General features: G+C 39.1%; 1 protein-coding gene across 1 annotated transcript in view; it reads right to left on the reverse strand.

The window, feature by feature from the left end:
• Cog5 (component of oligomeric golgi complex 5) overlaps positions 1–19763 on the reverse strand; it is a 266865-nt gene that overhangs the window by 122963 nt on the left and 124139 nt on the right. The window contains exon 7 of the mRNA XM_048415841.3: positions 18119–18249. Within this exon, the coding sequence (XP_048271798.2) occupies positions 18119–18249 (131 nt within the window). The remainder of the gene's footprint in view (positions 1–18118; positions 18250–19763) is intronic.

The following is a 19763-nucleotide window of genomic DNA, read 5'->3' on the forward strand; positions in this document are numbered from 1 at the left end:
AAACACAGATAAAATGGGGTGAAAACATATATAAATAAGAAATAAGAAAAACCAATATAAATCTTAAAAAGAAGGCCAAAAACTTTAACTGTCAGTTTAGCAGTTACTAATGTATTTACAGGTTAACAAAGGCAAAAGCAAACACAATTTGGGACAAGTTTTATCTATATAAATATACGGTTGTGCCATAACTTTTTGATAGAACATTTAATTTGAAATAATATTCATTTGCTTTTCTTCATTCCCTATGAAAATAATAAATCTCAAAACCATTTCCTGCTGCAGTTATAGTTTTCCTTAGTTATAATAAAAGATAAAGCAGATATAAATATTGTAACTATAATTCTTGCTTGATAACTGTTTTTATTATATGCAATTTTACTATGTTCAATTTAAAACCTTCCTTTTTATTCAAACAGAAAAGGGGAGGTGATGTGGGAGTTATATATGTTGTTTTATTGCCATTGGTTAATAAAGAAGTTGCTTTCAATCAATGGCTTAACAGAGAAAAGTCAGGCTGAAAGAAATATAGAGAGAGTAGGTGGAGTCAGGGAGAAGATAAGTAGCCCACCAGAGACAGATGCTGGATGAAACATTACCTTGTAAGCCACAGCCACGTGGCAATATACAGATTAATGAAGATGGGTTAGTTTAGGATATAAGAGTCAGAAAGACCCTTAAGCTATTGGTCAAAATGTATTGCAAATAATATGTTACTGCGTGATTATTTCAGGGGTGAGCATCCGGGAACGAACTAACAGACTCACACCTACAGATTTCCTATTTCTTAAGGCTTACTATGTTTAATCTCTTCATCTAACCCCTCCACATGTGTGTACATGCGTGCATGCATATATGTGTATTATTTTATAGTAATGCCAATAGATTTCAGAAGTAATTTTTAGCATTATTTGTTAACTTATTTTGGAATAAAAACTAATGAAATTATTTAACTTGCAGATACTTGCTGTGGGACAATGGTCTCGCACCTTGTCACTTGTATTGGTTTAATAAAACGCTGATTGGCCAGTAGCCAGGCAGGAAGTATAGGTGGGGTGACCAAACAGGAGAATTCTGGGAAGAGGAAAGGCTCTGTCTGCAGTTGTCATTCAGGAACAGAGGACACAGGATGAGACTGCCTCACTGATAAAAGGTACCAAGCCACGTGGCTAACACAGACAAGAGTTATGATATGAATTAATGTAAAATATAAGAGTTAATTAATAAGAAGCCTGAGCTAATAGGTCAATCAGTTTGTAATTAATGTAAGCCTCTGTGTGTTTCTTTGGGACTGAATGGCTGCCGAACTGGGTGGGACAGAAACCTTTGTCAACAGATACTGAGTCATGATGAATGACAAATGAAGTAATTTTAATGAAGAATTTTAGTTCCTGAGTTCACACATATATAGGGTAAAAGCTATAGGAGAGGAGGTAAATCATAATAAGCCTAAAAAATAACAGGAAATGAGTTTGAGATTTTTTGATGGAAAAAGAAAAAAACAAATGAATACTATTTCAAATTAATCAAGAAGATATGGCACAACATTTCAAGTATAAATAGCCTTATGTAATGGCTGAAGTATGGATCCCTAGATATCTGAGTGAGCATTGCGATCCACAATTCCAGCTTCCCAGGAAGGAAACGGGTGATCCCCAGAGCAAGCATAGAGCCAGCAAGACTACATATAACAGTAAGTTCTGAGTTTGACTGAGAAATCCAGCGTGAATGAGTAAGGTACAAGACTATGAAGAATAATTTCCTCACATCAGCCTTTGGGTTTCTACATCACACACATCACTACACACTAGTGCATCCATACACAGGTACATGTGTATACACACATCACATCTTACACTCACATGTAGTTAGGTCATAACTCCAATATTGTTAACACTTCTGAACCATCTATGGCTACCCAAACTGAATCCCTCCAAATATTATCACTACCATAACTTTGGTCATAAGATTAATTCTTTTTGTCACTGTGATGTCAATGAAATTATAGAGTACCCATGATTTTGAATCTGCCTTCCCTTGCTCAGTGTCTTATGTGTGGAATGCTTCTGTGTTGTTTCATGTAACAGAAGTTGATTTATGTTTATTGCTGTTTAGTAATGTCTGTCCATTCTATTGTGGACACACACTTGAGTTGTTTCAATTCCAGGCATTATAATTAATGCTGGGATAAACATTCAGACACCCAGAATTTGGTGAATAACTAGGCAGAGGTGCCTCTGCTGTGTGAAACAGAGTGGAGTCATAAGGCACTTGCAAGTTTTGTGTTAAGAGATAAGGAAGACTTCACAAAGACACTGCAGAAACTGCAGTTACTCCATTAGCTCACCCACAACCATGACTGCCGTGCCTCCAACGTAGTTACTGCTTTCAGTAAGCACTATGATTTTCATTGTCTTTCCTATAATAGCTAGGGAAGTTGTCTTGCTATGGATGGCAGGCATTTGGGCTTTTATGGTATGCATATAAAACATATATTCCTAATTGCCCATTATTCTAATTGGTTATTTTATTATCATTTATATATTTGTACAAACTGTTTGTATAATTTAGGTGCAATCACTCTGATAATTGTTTCTGTTATAAAATGTTCTATCACTCTTACTGAAATCCTTCAAGGACAATAAATTCTTAGTGAAGAAGTCTTTCGTTAAATGAAAAGACATTCTTAATCTGAATGCATTCTCTATGGTTAGCACTTTGGGTATCCTGTTTTTTAAAATATTTTCTATTCGTTAAAAGTTCCATATATGCTGGGCAGTGGTGGCTCATATCTTTAATCCCAGCATTCAGGGGAAACAGGGGCAGGAGGATCTCTGTGAGTTCAAGGCCAGACTGGTCTATGAATTCGAGGACAGCAAAAGCTACACTGAAAAACACTATCTTTAAAAACCGAAAAAAAAAAAAATAAAAAAACCTATACACTTATACTGATTACAGGCATTCACCATAGAATGGAACTAGAAAAATCCATTTTGAGTGAAGTGTCCCAGACCCAGCAAGACAAACACTATATATACTCACTAATAATTGGATATTAGACATAAAGTAAAGAATAGCCAGCCTAGAGTTCATAGCTCCAGAGAAGTCAGGAAATAAGGAGGAGCCTAAGAGACATGCAAGGAAGGGGAAATAGATAAGATCTATTGGAAATAGATTGGAAGTAAATTGGAAGCATGGTGGGGGGAGGAGGGGTGGAGGGGAGGGGGGAAGAGAACATGAGGGAACAAGATAGTTGAGTTGGGGGATGGATGGAGAAGGAGGGCAAGGAACGAGGTATCTTGATAGAGGGGGAAATCTGGTGCAAGGAAAACCCCCAGGAATGACCCCAGCTAAGACTCCTAGCAGTAGAGGAGAGGGGGCCTGAACTGGCCTCCCTATAATCAGATTGATGACTACCCTAACTGTCATCAGAGAACCTTCATCCAGAACTGAAGCAGATACAGAGATCCACAGAAAAGCACTGGGACAAGTCCAGATAAAGAGAAGGAGGAGGAAGGATTCTATGAGCAAAGGGGTCAAGATCATGATGAGGAAACCCACAGAGACAGCTGACCAGAGCTAGCGGAAGCTCACTGACTCTGGACTGATAGCTGGAGAACCTGTATAGGACCAAACTAGGCCCTCTGAACATGGGTGACAGTTCTATGGCTTGGGAAGTCTGTGGGGCCACTCGCAGTGGGACCAGGATTTATCCCCAGTGTATGAGCTGGCTGTTTGCAGCCCATTCCCTATGGAGGGATACCTTGCTCAGCCTTGAAATAGGGGGGAGGGGCTTGGTCCTGCCTGAACTTGATATGACAGACTTTGTAGACTCCCCATGGGAGGCCTCACCCTGAGGAGTGGATGGAGGGTTGGGAGGGATTATGGTGGGGAGTGGAAGGAAGGGAGGGAGGGGGTACTGTGGTTGGTATGTGAAATGAAAAACAATTAAATAAATTTAAAAAAATCTCACTGCACATCAGGAGGAAAGACATAGTTTCTGATCTCACTGCTCACATTTGCTAACACTGTGAGGCGCAGCGTATTGCAGCTATGAGGAAGAGAGATGCAGCTTTTCTTCCTTGTAATGTCCTTACTTTGTCATCAGCATTATCCTGCTTCATGAGCAAAGTGGTCATACTCCCCTTCCTCAGTTCTTGCATAGGGTTTATATAACGTTGGCTTATTTGTTCTTTAGATTTTGGTAGTCTGGACTGTGAAGCTATCTGTTCTTGTAGTTTTCTCAGAGGGAAGGTTTATGATAAATTCGATCTTGGTAACAGAAGGACAACTACTTATACCCAATCTTCCCAGCTTTATTTTTGTAGGTTGTCTTCCCAAAATTTGATGACTTTACCTAAATTTTTAAATCTATTGCTGAAAAGTTGAACCTAATTTTTTTTTTAACATCCTAAATTTGTTGAATGTGTTATCAGATCCTCATAGCTCATGGGGTGTCTATCAATAAAATTTATTAACCTTATCAAATAACTAATTTTATACTTTGTTGATTATATTATTAGCATTCCTTAATCCAATTTCACAGGCTCTAGAGTAAAGTAGACATCATAAATCAGGCTCTGACATTAATATCAAAAATATTACTCATTGGCCATTCTCTTTTCCTTTTTAAAATTTATTTCCCAATTAAAGAAAAACTTGAATAATTTTTAACAGTCCAAACCAATGGTTATTTTCTGAGAAATGTTATAGTTTGTAAAAGGCACCAACTTTAAAACCGCAAGTTCTCAAATCTTTGTTTCATCATGTATTTTTTGTTGCCTCAAGCTTTCTCTCAGCTCCTCTATTCCCAGTTCCCTTGTATTTGACTAGAGGATCACAACATCTATCTTAATATTTTGTTACGGATAAATAAGTATTTTGCAAAGCCACTCAAAGTAATTCCTGGCACTACCATCTTGACTGGCAGCTAGTCAACACAGACATAAAGTCTAGAGGTGACAGTATCCTGTAATTGCAAAGACACTAGCAAAAGGGCAATACAGATAATAAAACAGGGAGAAAAGCTGCTGAGTAGATGAAGCAATGCCAGCATTTCTCTATACACACATTGTCTCTGTAGGCCCCTACTAAGCCAGAGTATGGTTACAGCTCCTGCTATCGCATCCAAGACAGAATTAGGGCAGGGAGGGAGGCTTTAGGCAAGAATCAGTAGTCAGTGTTCAATTAGCAGAAAGACTGACAAGAAATTAAATAATCTCTAGATGACAAAATATCCAGAAGGTGAGAAGTGATTCAGGAAAAGAAAAACAACTTTTCAATAAAAAGGTATTTGAAGACCTGATGTGGGATGTCTTGCTGTAGATGTGTGGCTTTTATTGGATAATGAATAAAGCTGTTTCAGTCAATGACTTGGCAGAGTACAACCAAGCGAGAAATCTGAACAGAAATATAGAGAGAGTAGGCAGAGTCAGAGAGGTGCCATGTAGCTGCCAGAGGAGTAGTAACATGCTGGCACCGGTAAGCCACAGACTAGTGATGAGACACAGATTGACAGAAATGGGTTAATTTAAGATGCTAGACCGGTAAAGAAAGAAGTATCCCTGGGGTTTGCTGGCCAGTCATCTTCAATGACTCTGTGAGTTTCATGTTTCTTAAGAGATTATGCTTTAGAAAACATATTGGAGCCTAGTCAAGAAAGACACCACACATTTACCTTTGCACACACATGCATCTGTATGTGTGTAAATGCATGAATACACAGCACACACTAAAACTAAAATCAAAGTCTGGCTTTGCAGTGGACACCTGTAATCTCAGGACTGAAAAAGCTGGAACAGGAGGATCACAAACTTTGAGATCAGGGTGGGCTACACAATGAGTTCAAGGTTAGCCTGGACTTCATAGAAAGACCGTTTCTCAAAAGAAATCGAAACTGTGTACTAGGAAGATATACAGTGGTAACAGCACTTGCAATATTAGCTTGAAGACTGAAGCTCAGATCTTGGCACCAAAGTAAAAACGAGGTACAGCCAAACCATGCATATAACCCAAGCCTATGAAGGGCAAAGGCTGGGGCTTGGAAATCACTAGCCAGACCATGTTCCCAAAAATAAGGCAGAGAGAGAGAGAGTAAGAGGATACCTGGCAGCCTCATGCCACACATAGAAATACAGCTTAAAAAAAAATAAACAAACGATTAATACAAAGGAAAGAGAGTCCTAAAAACAAAATTACTATATGATTCAGTGATGGCACTCCCAGATATACATTCAAAAAAGATAAGGTCACTAAACAAAAAAATATGTGCAATTCCATTAACTGTAATACTATTCACAATAACAAAATATTGAAAAGAATTTAGGTGTCAATCAGTAGTTAATGAATAAAATGTAGCAAAATATTACAGTGTCAAATACTACTCAGCCATAAAAAAGAACAGAATGCCATTGGCAACAATGTGAATCAAAATTCATATCATAATGTCAAACAAGCCAAACACAGAAAACACAGAAAAGCCAAATTCTACATACATGGCCTCACTCACTTGTGTAAACTGAAAAGTCAGCTCTCAGAATGGAATAGGATAGTGGTCACCATGACTACAAAGAGAACGAGGAAGACAGCAACAAAGAATTTTTTTAAGGGACATCAAGACACACCAAGAATATCCATAGCATAGTAGGGAAACTGTTAGTTAAAACAATTTGTTAGATTTAAAAATTACTAACAGAGCACAAAATTCTCAGCACATATAAGAATGATTGTTTCAGCACTTGAAGGCTGAGGCAGCGGATCTCTAAGTTCAAGACCAGCCTGGTCTATACAGAAAATATTAGGTCAGCCAAAGCTACATAGTGAGATCCTGTCTCAAAAAGATTATTTTAAAAGACATTTAGATGTGCACTGTCATGGTCTGACTATGTAGCCCATAAACATCTGTAACCAGTGCTTCTTTAAAGATAAGATGAAAGGGAAGACACCAGAACTTATTAAGTGGCAAAAGCAACATTGGATCGAATATGCAAAAAGCATTGCTATAGACTTAAATGCTGAGATCTGTTCTGCAGCTTCTTATAGGGTGTGCTCAAACAGAATGAGTTCTAGTCAGGAAATACAAGAGAGCTTCTCTAAAATGCCCTTAAGCTTGACAAGAAACTGACAGTGGCTATGTTGATATTTATTAGGCCCCATTCTAGAGAAGAAAAAAATTAACAATAACAAAAAATTGATTGCTTATTGAAGTATATCACTACTGTTTAACATTTCTGGGAATTTATTTTAAGAGCTATGGCAAGTGGTTAACTTTCACAGACTCCAACTTAAAAATCAGAATCCTCACTCCCAAGAGTGAACCGCTCTAACTGCGTGCTATGTATTCTGCAGATGTTTCTTGCTGCAGGCCTACACTGCCCTTCACCCAGGACCCCTTGGATATGAGGCAAGAGTCTGGCTGTTCAGTTTGTCACTAGGGGTCACGGCTAGGAACTAATTCCCGAAAGGACTGAGTGCCGATGATGAGTCCCTTACTGATGACCTCAGAAGACAAGAACATCACTTTTCTCCACTACCATCTCCATAAGCTCTGCACTTGTTTACTGGGAAAGCTTGTAATTCACAAGTTAAACCCATCTTGCTAATTAAAATGTCATCATTTTCCTGTGGGGGCCTGGTATCTATGGTGATGCAGGAACGCATCCAGATCAAAATCTCCATCACCTATTTTTGAAAGCTAGCTAAAGCATGAAGTAATGGAATCTGCTGAAATGCTATTTTCTCTCCCTACCCCCATCACTGAAAGCTTCTGAGGGTCAACAGCACAGAGTAAAGAAGTTCTGAAGATGGCTGGCAGATCTTGCCCCATGTCTGAAAGAGATTCCTGTACAATTTTGCCCTAATATTGGGATCTACTACACTGCCCCAGAAAATGTGCCAGTTCTTCCAAAAATTTGTCAAGTGTCGGTAATAGCACTGTAAATTGATTGTATATAGAAATGGTAAGCCTTTACTACAAGGCTTATTCATGTTAAATAAAAATGGTGACATTGGAAGCTTACTTATATATGCTTCTGTTTTTTATTTAGAGAGAAATAACAGTTTATCTGTACCTATGTGATTTATGACTTTGAAAATAGAAATGGTGTAATACAATAGTAGGGATGTAGTAATGCTACCAAACTATGCAAACCTACACATGGACACTGTACAACTGACTAGGAAAAAACAAAAAGACGAAATTGGTCATTTATATTTACTAAAAAATAAAATTTGTTTAAAAAGAAACGCTGAATAACTTGCACATTTTAATTAAAGTCATTTCAGATAAAGACTATTGTCTAAGTCTGGGGGGGGAGAGAGAGAGGGGAGGGAGGGAGGGAGGGAGGGAGGGAGGGACGGATGGATGGACGGACGGAAGAAGGGAGGAAGGGAAACAGGCAGCTTATGGACAACAGAAGTTTATTTCCAACAGTTCAGTTGGCTGGAAGGTCTGAATCAGTGATTTTCAACCTTCCTAATGTTGCAACCCTTTAACAGTTTGTCATGTTGTAGTGACCCCTCCAACCATAAAATTACTTTCATTGCTGCTTCATAACAATAATTTTGCTACTGTTATGAATCATAATGTAAATATCTGTTTATTGATACTCCTGTGAAAGGGGCATTCAACTCCCAAAGAAGTTGCAACACACAGGCTGAGAAGTGCTGGTCTAAAGGAAGGCGCAGCAGATGGGATGTGTGGTGAGGGCACACCTATTTGTATGAGTATGCCTTTTCACTGTAATCCTATGTGATAAAAGGTGCAAGAGAGAGCTCTCCACGAAGTCGGAGCAGGTAAGAGAGCACTATCCATGCAGTGAAGGTTGAAATAAGAACCTGTTCTCCAGTAATGGAATAAGAGAGTGATCTCTATGAAGTGAAGGGCCGGGTAACAGAGTTCTCTAAACAGTGTGTGCTGGGGGAGACATGATAACTTCATGAAGTTAGAGACGATGCAAAAGCATTCTCCATGAAGCAAGGGATGGGATAAGAGTAGGGGAGCACTAACATTGACAAGGACTCTACCCACAGCACTTAATCACTTCCTCAAGGTCTCACCCCTAATATCAATACCTTAAGAATTAAGATTTTGGCATATGACATTGAGAGGGGCGCATATAACAGTCATTTAACAAAAATGACCACAGCATATCTAACGTTACAGCTGGGTGAGAGTGACTAGTACTGTTCGAGGAAGGTTGGACACATGAAGTGGTGAGACAGTAACTATTTAAACTGATTGCATTATGCAATGAGAGAGAGAGAGGGAAAGAAAGAGAGAGAGAAAGAGAGGGGGGGAGATTTGGCTCATCTCCCCATAGCTTAGTCATCTAATCCTTGAAGACAACAAAGGTAGAAATTTTCTGATAATCTTAAACTATGACAAAATTTACAACTGATAAAGACAGCACTGATACTGAAATTGTGGTCATCAATTACATATCAAATAAAAAAGGTAGGCACTTTCTTGAAAGTAACTTCAAGCTGAATACCAAATACAAGTAATGGTCAATGTGATTTTAGAATTGGCTAAGATACAACACCTTTGGGTACAGCTGGGAGGACATCAGAGGTGTAATTAGGGGACATACACAGCTGTAAATAAGGAGCAAAGAGACACCCTGAATGTGGACAGAATTGTTCAATGAGCCAATCAAAAGTAGAAGGGATCTAAGCATTTTCTGACTCTCTTTCTGCCTGGGTGCAGCTGCCTCATACTTGCACTGCCATGAGGAGCCGTATTCATGAACCAGAGTAAGCCTTGCCCCTTAGTTTGTTTTAGTCAGGTATTTGGCATAACAAGAGAAAAGAAGCCATAAGATATTATAAATTTTCAAAAGTTCCTTTTGCAGCAGCACTTCAGTCCTGCAGGGCTACAACTCTTTTAGTCAATACTTAAAACAATTATTAGTTATACAGGCAATTGTTTTGGTAATTTGAGGATGCAACAGATGAAAACTGCATATTGTGTTCTAATTTAAAAAAGGGAGGAGGGACATAGAAAAGTAGAGGCTTGCAAGACCGAGAAGAGGAGAACGTGGGAGAGCGACACAAGTCCTTGTCTGAGTGCTGATGACAACGATTCAGTAAAGGAGAGGCAGTGACTGCACAGGAGTGGAAATAATGCGCCGAGAAGAGGGAATAAGAGAGGAAAGGTTGGAGGGAGAGAGAGGAGGAAGAAGGGTAGGTAGGAAGACTGGGTCTCTACCCCTCCCTCTAGGCACCTGCCTGCAGATCAGGATATAGCTCTCACCTGCTCCAGTACAATGCCTGCCTGCTGCCATACTTCCTGCCATGATGAAAATGGACTAACCTCTGAAACTGAATGCAAGCCCTCAACTAAATGTTTTCTTTAAAAGGAATTGTCAGCCGGGCGGTGGTGGCACACGCTTTTAATCCCAGCACTTGGGAGGCAGAGGCAGGCAGATCTTTGTTAGTTTGAGGCCAACCTTGTCTACAAGAGCTAGTTCCAGGACAGGCACCAAACTACTGAGAAACCCTGTCTCAAAATACCAAAAAAAAAAAAAAAAAAAAAAAAAAAAAAAAGAATTATCACGCCATTGTGCGTGGTGTCTCTTCAAAGCAATAGAACAATGACTGAGACAGAGGGGAAGGTTAGTGAGAATGGAAAATCTGGGGTAATTCAGAACTTGGAAAACTAAGTTATCACTGAGTGACAACTTTGGAGAAATACTGAGGAAATTAGGGTTACATTAGCAGTTAGTCATCACATGGAGAATTCCTAAAGAAATACTCGTGCTATTAATTATTCATAATTAACAAATTATGAGTAAATTTTAGTGTGCTTACATAACAAAATCAAAACGAACATGGCGGTCTTATTAAAGAAACATGAAATGAGCTCCAGACAGCGACTCTGCTCCTCGATAGCTGTGGAAACCTTGGTTTGCTCACCTTCCTGTCAGTCTCCGGTCTAGACATTTGCTCCCAGCTCTGCTTCTGTGACTGAGATGACCACAGAGCCTCACAGACCGCAAACACCCAATAAGGGTTACTTTCAGCTTTAATTCCTAAACCACACACTGGCACAGTTGGATGACAGCTCTGTCTGCTTCCGTCCAAGAACAGGAAGTAGCTGCACTAAAGCATCCTGCATCCTAATAATGACCCAGCCTTGGTGACATCACTGATCGAGGCCTTAATCCCATGACTTCTGCCAAGTCTGAAAGTAGACTGTGAGGTTAACACAGAGAGCCAGGTATGAGGAGGACATACATGTAACTAAATTCAGAAATACATGATTTCATTGCATTCCACATGTGAATGAGTACGTGTATGTTGCTGAGGATCAAACACAGGAATCACATGTTCACCACACCGTCACTGCTGAGCTCTATGCACATTTTTCCTCATCTTTTTTACTAAATCTCACTGACTAAACACATACTTTGACTACAAAACAAGATCTAGCTTCATCTCTTTTAATTAGCTTTATACATTATGAAAATAACGAAACTACCAATATTTAAGGAAGAGCAGCTCTTGATGTTCTTAGTTCCCCTTTAATTTTATATAAATTCAAAAACTGAAACAGGCTGGGCAGAAGTGGCACACACCTTTAATGTTTAGGGCCAGTCTGGTCTACAGAGCAAGTTCCAAGACAGTCAGGGATACACAGAGAAGCCATACTTTGAAGATTAAATATACATAAAAACAAACGAAATCAAGACAAGAACAAAAAATGAAGCAAAGTGAAATTATATAACCATTAAAATGCACATATACAATTGAGCAATATTAAAAAGTTTATTACCTTAGGAAAATAGTACTGTTAAGCATAGAATTTCTTAAAGAAAAATTCCTTTATAAAATGTTAAAATTGCCTATGCCTATTAAAAATAGTAGTCCAATTTTACAAACCTTGACATTTATTAGAATTCTAGAATATTTAGTTTGCCTCTCACTTCTTCTATAGTAAAATAATAAGAATTACAAAAACTAAAGCTATACACATGTTGCGAAATAATCATTTGTACACAGTGAAGATGTGTCTTTGCCAAGGTGCCTTCTGATCGGTTTAATAAAGAGATAAATATCCAATAGTTAGGCATGAGGTATAGGCGGGACTTCCAGGCAGAGAAGAGAGTAAGTAAAAGATGAACTGAGGTGCTGAGGATGCCATGGAGATGCAGGATGAGTGGGACACAGAATGGGAGAGAGGTAAAAGCCATGTGCGGAACGTAGATTAATATAAATGGATTAGTTTAAGTTATAAGAGCTAGCTTTCATAACTAATATAAGTCTCCTTGTCATTACTTGGGAGCTGACTGGTGAGACAAAGAAAGACTCATTACATACACAGACTCATAGGTATACTCAGTAATTCCACAGGGTACGTCTTCCTTCTTTACCAATTCCCAACCAAAATTCAAAGATGCCTATGCCTTGTATATAAAGTAAGGTAGGATTTGCTAACATACACAGCTTCCAATATGTTCATTATCTTCATATAACTTATTATGGCGAATACAATGTAACTAGGTGGATACTGCACTGTGTAGCAAACAGTCATGGGGATATATATATTGAAATACAGATAAAAGATAAAACCCTCACATGCATGGCTTTAAGGCACTCAGAAAAGACAAAAGCAAACCATGGTAGATCTCACCAAGGCCAGCTGAACTGGGACTGAACGAGCATGTGATCAAACCGGATTCTCTGAATGTGGCTGATATGGGGGCTGACTGAGAAGCCATTGACAATGGCACTGGGTCTTGTTTCGTCTGCATGTACTGGCTTTTTGGGATCCTAGTCTGTTTGGATGCTCACCTTCCTAGGTCTGGGGGGAGAGGGGAGGAACTTGAACTTCCCACAGAGCAGGAAACCCTGACTGCTCTTAGGACTGGAGAGGGAGGAGGAGAGGGAGTGGGGGGAATGGGAGGGTATGGGGAGGAGGGGAGGATGTGGAAATTTTTATAAATAAATAAATAAATAAAACAGATTTTTCAAACAAAAAAAAAAACCCCCACAAAGCTCTGGCAAAGTTAAGGATCTATGAAATGGTGTGAGGCTACAATAGTAAATGTCAATACATTACTTCATCTCACAGTGTGGTGGTTTGACAGAAAACGGCCCCAAAAGAGAGCGGCACTAGCTGTGGCCTTGTTGGATGAAGTGTATCACTGTGGGGGGCAGGAGACTTTGAGGTCTCTTCTCAAGCTTCACTCAGTGTGAGAGCAGTTTGCCTTCCTGTTGCCTTCAATGTGTACTACTCTGAGTTCCCAGCACCACATCTGCCTGCAGGTTGCCATGCTCCCCTTCGTAATCATGATGGACTGAAACTCGAAACAGTAAGTGAGCTGTCCTCAATTAAACTTTTTTGGGAGGTGGGGGCGGGGAAGAGCTGCCATAGTCATGGTGTCTTTCCATAGCAATAAAAACTCAAACGAAGACACATGGATATAGCATAGTGGCCAAGCTGTGTCAAAGTTAACTTTTACTTTTGGAACTTCTTCAATTTTTTTCTCAATGTTTGATCAGTAGTTGTTTGAATCTGCAACTGTAGAACCTATGCATAGAAAAGTTAGCTCTCTTCTGTTTTTCTATCTCTCTCTTGTGTATGTCGAATTAATGGATTCAATTGTTTTAAAACACTAAGTGCCAAGAAGCCCTGCGCCACAAAGAAAAAGGCCTATGCTGCTGCACCTGCTGAATGCTTGCACTGCTCAGATTTCAAAAGAATCCATCTTCTGTAGACTGGAAAGCAAAATAGCACAACCACTGTGGAAATCAGCATGGATCTACAAACCCCAAAACACAATTTCAATCTGATTCATCTACATCACTGTGGTTACACATCTGAAGGATACTAATTTGTTGTACCACAGAGATACTTGCACATCCAAGTTTATTACATTTGCTGCTAACAATTGTCATGATTTGAAACCATTCTAGATGTCAATAAACAAGTAAAGAAAAATGCAGTACATATACACAAAGCAATTTTATTCTTCTATGAAGAAATAAATTATGACATTTGCAGAAAAGTGAATGGAACTGGAAATCATAATATTTAGTGAAATAAGTTAGATTCAAAAAAACAAATATCAGGTTTTCTCTCATATACAAACTCAGATTTAAATTTAGATATGTATATGCATGTATGTATTTGCATATGCAGATATGCCCATATGGTGTAGAAGAAACTAAAAGTAATAGAACTGATACTAATAGCACATCATTTTCCTTTTTACACTTTATTTTTATTTTATGTGTATGGGTGCTTTGTCTGCATATGTATGTTTGTGCACCACATGTGCCTGTACCAATAGAAGCCAGAAGAGGGAATCAGATCCTCCAGAAGTGGAATAACAGAGGGTTGTGAGCCACCATGTACGTGCTGAGAGTAAAACTCAGGCCGTCTGGAACAGCAGTCACTCCTCTTAAATACTGAGCCATCTCTCCATCCCCATTAATATATTTTCTTAGGAGATACTACATCACATGAGGTAGAACTTATTAAGGGAACACTTCCCCTCCTGTTTAGAGCTGAGTGAAATTTAGGATGCCAGGATGTAAATGCCTGTTCACCAGGACAATGGACTGACCAGCCATAAGGACCATCCCCAAAGAACATGCCTCTAGGAAGCAGCTCAAGAGGGCAGTGTAGGAACACAAGCAAGGTTAAGTACTGGCCTGCCATAAAGACCCCAGTTCTCTTCCTGAGAAAAGCATAATTCTACCAAATGAGCAAGACAATCCTGGGTAATAGTTATTTTGAAAAGAATAACACTGAGGTACTTAGGAAATAATTCTGGCACTATCTTTGCTTTGTCAATCTCCCATCTGCCCAAGAGACCAGACCTATACTCTCTTGTCTCTGTTTAAATTGTCTAAACTGTAACCTGGGACTGGGACCTAAAAGAGATTTAAGGATGACCACATATGTGGAATGGATAAGCCAGTGGGTATATAAGTTAGTGAAATCATGGATCTGAGGCTGGCTTTTCTTTTGGTACCAGCCACCGTCGGCCACATGCTTCCCCCAATCCCACCACTGCAAAGAGCTTTCCTTTAGTAATCTCTAAGTGTGGAGTTATTTCTCCCTGGGAAGGCATACTGTTCCCATCTACGTACATTAATGTAGGAAATAAAAGTAGAAAGGGGAATATAAGGGAAGAACACCAGAGAGTGATGGAGATTTTACAGTAACAAAGAGAACTAGCAATTGTCTCTGTACAACCAGTTTAGAAGAGCCAACATTGGGAACAGTGGAGTCTACCTAGAGAGAAACAAGAAGAGCTTCAGAAAACCACAAAGACGCCATTAGGTCACCTAAAAAGTACAAAAAAAGACTGGTGATGCAGCAGAAGGAAGGCAGGCACTGCATACAACTGCAAGCTGCCCCCGGCACTGAGGGAGGAAGCAAAGTCTCACAGCCAAAAAGGTAAGCCAGGTAGACCTGATGAAGAGACTTGCAGTCACACCCACAGGACAAGACCACAGCTCATATAAACTCAAATCCAGTTGTAGTTTCACTGAGATGGTGATTTCTCCAGCAGATGGGCCAACACATTAGGGTTTTAACTTTAAGACTGGGAAGACAGTTCCGGACACCATCTTGAGAGGGAATCAACTGTTTAAAACTGAACTACGAGGAGGGCTGAGAAAAGGGAACACCACTAATCTAGGAGAATGAATTACACCTCCCATCAGCCCAGAGTGAAATACACTGGAAAGCAGCTGTGGAGAATTGGGGTAACTCCAGTTCCAGGGGATCTGACACCCTCACACAGCTATACATGCAGGCAAATCAACACTGCACACAAAATAAGAATAAAAAGTAAAGAACAATCATAACCAACAGAAAGGCAGTGAAGGTTTTTTCAAAAGATCAATAAATGTAATATCATATATTCTTAAACCAGAAATTACACAATCATTTCACCAGACGCAAAAAGGAACTTTCATAAATTTCAACATCCTTCATGATGAAAGCCCTAAAGAAACTAGGAACCAAAAGAACACAAAAGAAACATAATAAGAACTACATAGAAAAACTAAAATCAGGGACAAGAGTGCCCCCACTCTCCACCCTTATTCAATATAACGCTAGGAGTCTTAGCTAAAGCAGTAAGAGAAGGAACTAAAGGGTACAAATGGGAAAGGAAGGAGTAAAAGTCTCTATTTTCAGATGGCATGGCCTATACTTAAATGTTTCTTAAGACACCACTAGAAAACCGTAGCCCTGATACATACTTGCAGCAAAGGAGCAGAATACCAAGTCAACACAGAAAAATTAGTAGCTTTACTATAGACTAATAACAAACTTGCTACAAAAGAATTCAGGAAAAGTTCCCATTCATGATAGTGTCAAAAGTACTAAAAGTATATATAAACCTAAACAAATAACTAAAAGCCCTTTACAATGAATACCTTAAAACGCTACAGAAAAAAATTGAAGACGACACCAGAGGATGGAAAGACTTTCCAAACTCATGTTCATGCATCAGTAGAATTTATACTGTAAAAAAGGCTATGTTACCAAAACCAACTATAAACTCAATGCAATCTCCATCAAAATTCCAATTACATTTTTTTACAGAACTGGGAAAAAAAAAGAACCCCAAGCAGAAAGAGCAATATTGGAGATGTCCCAGTACTTGATCTCAAAACTATGGAGTCACTAAAGGGAAGGTACTTCAAAAAGACAGGACTTTCTGAAAATGACCTTAACAGTTCAACAGATAAAACAATACTTAAGCACCAAATAGATATTAGAAATGTGTTCAAAGTCCTCTGCGATCAGGGGCATGCAATTAACTGTATTGAAATTTCATCTCACCCCTGTCAAAACAGCTATCATAAGACAACAAATGACAACAATATGTTCTGGTGAGTTAGTGGGGGAAAGTTATATACTAATGGTGAAACTAAAAATTTGTTAGCCACTGTCTTAGTTAGAGTTTTCTTTTGCAATGAAAAAACACCACAACCACAGTAGCTCTTATAAAGAAAAACATTTAATTAGGTGGCTTACATTCCAGGGATTCAGTCCATTATCATCATGATGGGACATGGTGGGACATGGTGGGCAGCAGACAGGCAGACATGGTGCTGGAGATGTAGCTGAGAGTTCTATATCTTGCACAGGCAACAGGAAGAGGTCTGTCACACTGGACATGGCTTGAGACCTTAAAACCCACTCCCACAGTGACATACATCCTCCAACAAGGCCATAGCTAATAATGTCACTCTCTATGAGCTTATGGGGGCCAATTACATTCAAACTACCACGGCCACTAAAGAAATCACTGCAAGCTGTTCCTCAAAAAATAAAATAAAATAAAATAAAATACAACTATTAACACTTTTTGGTATATATCATAAGGACTATAAGTCACCATACCAGAAACATACACATCTGTTTTTTATTGCTTCACCATTCACAATACGTAAGGAAACAAACCAGTCTAGATGTTCAGTAACATAGAAATGGAAAGAAAATGTGGTACATTTACACAAAGAAAATTTAAAAGTCTAAATCAGCAAAACTTGGCATCCTGTAGATTGTCTGTAAGCACTGCAGTCAACAATGCCCATTGTCACTCACACTGGGTCTCACAAGACCAGTCCTGTCAACAGTCAGCCAAGGAAAGAGGAGGGGCTTCCTAGACTATTGGCTACTGGTAGATTCTGAGATGGAAGGAATCACTCACTGTCTTTACTTGTGAACCCACTGCTGAGCCCAACAAGTTCTAGTAGATAGCTCCATACACAAGGCCACACAGACAGCACTGGTTAATCTTAGTGAGCCATAGAGCAAAACCAAGAGACAGGAATGTGAGAAAGAGATTGGTGTAAAGGAATGGAGGTGAAAGTGGTCAATATACATTGTGTATGTGTGCAGAGTTGTCTAAGAATAAATTTAATTAATAAAAAATTATTTGGTTTCAAACCATTTTATTTACTAGTTTATAATCTCTAACAAATTCTTTAAACTATTTCATCATCTATATAAAATGGACAAACAGCATTACAAACCTTACTATATAGTCTAAAAGATGCTTTGGACAAAACTGGAATGTTCCACAGGTATACATGTACACAGTAAATAAAAATGAATTTTATATATGTTATTTTTCACATTTATTACCTGGGTCTCCACACCTTGCTCGAGCAGACGCTTAGCTTGATTTTCCACTTCAAGTCGTGCTCTTGCAATAAAGAGAAGATCATTTTCTATTACTTCTATTCCAGAAAGATCTATTCCTTGAGAAAGATAATCTATTAAAAAATACAGAAGTCAATATCAAATAAAAATGACAGAATCAAAGCTATATGTATAACTTCTTCAAAATCATTATGGATTTGTTGTTGAACACAGTTGCTTTTCTCTCTCTCTCTCTTTTTGTTTGTTTTCGTTTTTGTTTTTGAGACAGGGTTTCTCTGTGTGACAGCCCTAGCTGTCCTGGAACTAGCTCTTTTAGACCAGGCTTCCCTCAAACTCACAGAGATCTGTAGCGCAGTCAGACTAGAAATATCTCTGTGCATGGCGGCAGGAATCTGCCATGCTCTCTTGCCTGTGCACTCCTAGCAGACCCGATCTTGCTGCCTACCCAGAGGGAAGGCGCTAAGCCACAGGCATGGTCTCAGCCACTTTCCTCCTGACCCCTAGTGGGCACACAGGGACCCAGATTTGAAGTGGATGGTGGACATGAGTCCCGAATGTTTGCTGGGCGCCATTCTGTTGGAGGAGGTTGCTGGTTTGTTCCCGGCCGCCCAGACCCAAAATAGTCACACAGAAACTACATTAATTACAACACTGGTTGGCCTCTACTAGCTTAGGTTTCTTATTAACTAACTCTTACAGAGATCTGCCTATCTCTGCCTCCCAACTGCTGGGTTTAAGACATGTGCCACCACCACCCCACCACAGTTCCTTCTTAAAACCTAGATTCTAAAACATAACAACTCCTAAACATATCCTACTTAATAATGGGCTTCGGGGAGTTGAATGTCTCAAGTAAAATAAAATAGTAACAAAAATACTATAAATTCAGCCAGGTGATGGTAGTGCAAACTTTTAATCCCAGCACTCTGGAGGCAGAAGCAGGCAAATCTCTGAGTTGAGATCAGCCTGGTCTATAGAGTGAATTCCAGAACAGCCAGGGCAACAGAGAAATCCTGAATTGAAAAACAAAACAAACAAACAAAAAAATCAGAAACAACCAATTATTAAATACTATAAGTTCAAAAGTATATCAACAAATTGAAGTGTTTTTTTTCCACAAAAGGTCTTTGTTATGCAGGTCAGTATTTCTTCGAACTCACTATGTAGCCCAGGTTGGCCCGAAACTGTCACAAACCTCCTTCCAAATGCTGTGACTGCCTGAATAGGCAACAGGTCTAGATTTTGTGTTAATTTAAGTAAACATCCTAATAGGTGCAGAAAATTCTCAAACTCTACCTACAGTTTCAAAAATTAATTCATGATAGCAAAGCATTTGAAACAAATATTTTTAGAGAAATAGTTAATAATTCACAAATAAGCCTTAGCATTTTGCAATTCATGTGATTGTACTGACTTGAAGAACAGTATGTTACCAAATGAAAAAAAGTAGACTAATACAAAGTCTTTCACAATAATAATTATTGCAAGATTACATGGGCTTGGTAAGAAAGCTTGGTCAGTAAAGAGCTCACTGTCACATCCCCTGCACTCAAATACAAAGCTGGGTTCAGTGGCACATACTTGTGATCCCCAGTGCTGCAGAGGGAAGACCGACGATCTCTGGAGC

Source organism: Myodes glareolus, chromosome 11 (genome assembly GCF_982192425.1).
Source record: "Myodes glareolus chromosome 11, mMyoGla1.1, whole genome shotgun sequence".
In the NCBI taxonomy this organism is placed as follows: Eukaryota; Metazoa; Chordata; class Mammalia; order Rodentia; family Cricetidae; genus Myodes; species Myodes glareolus.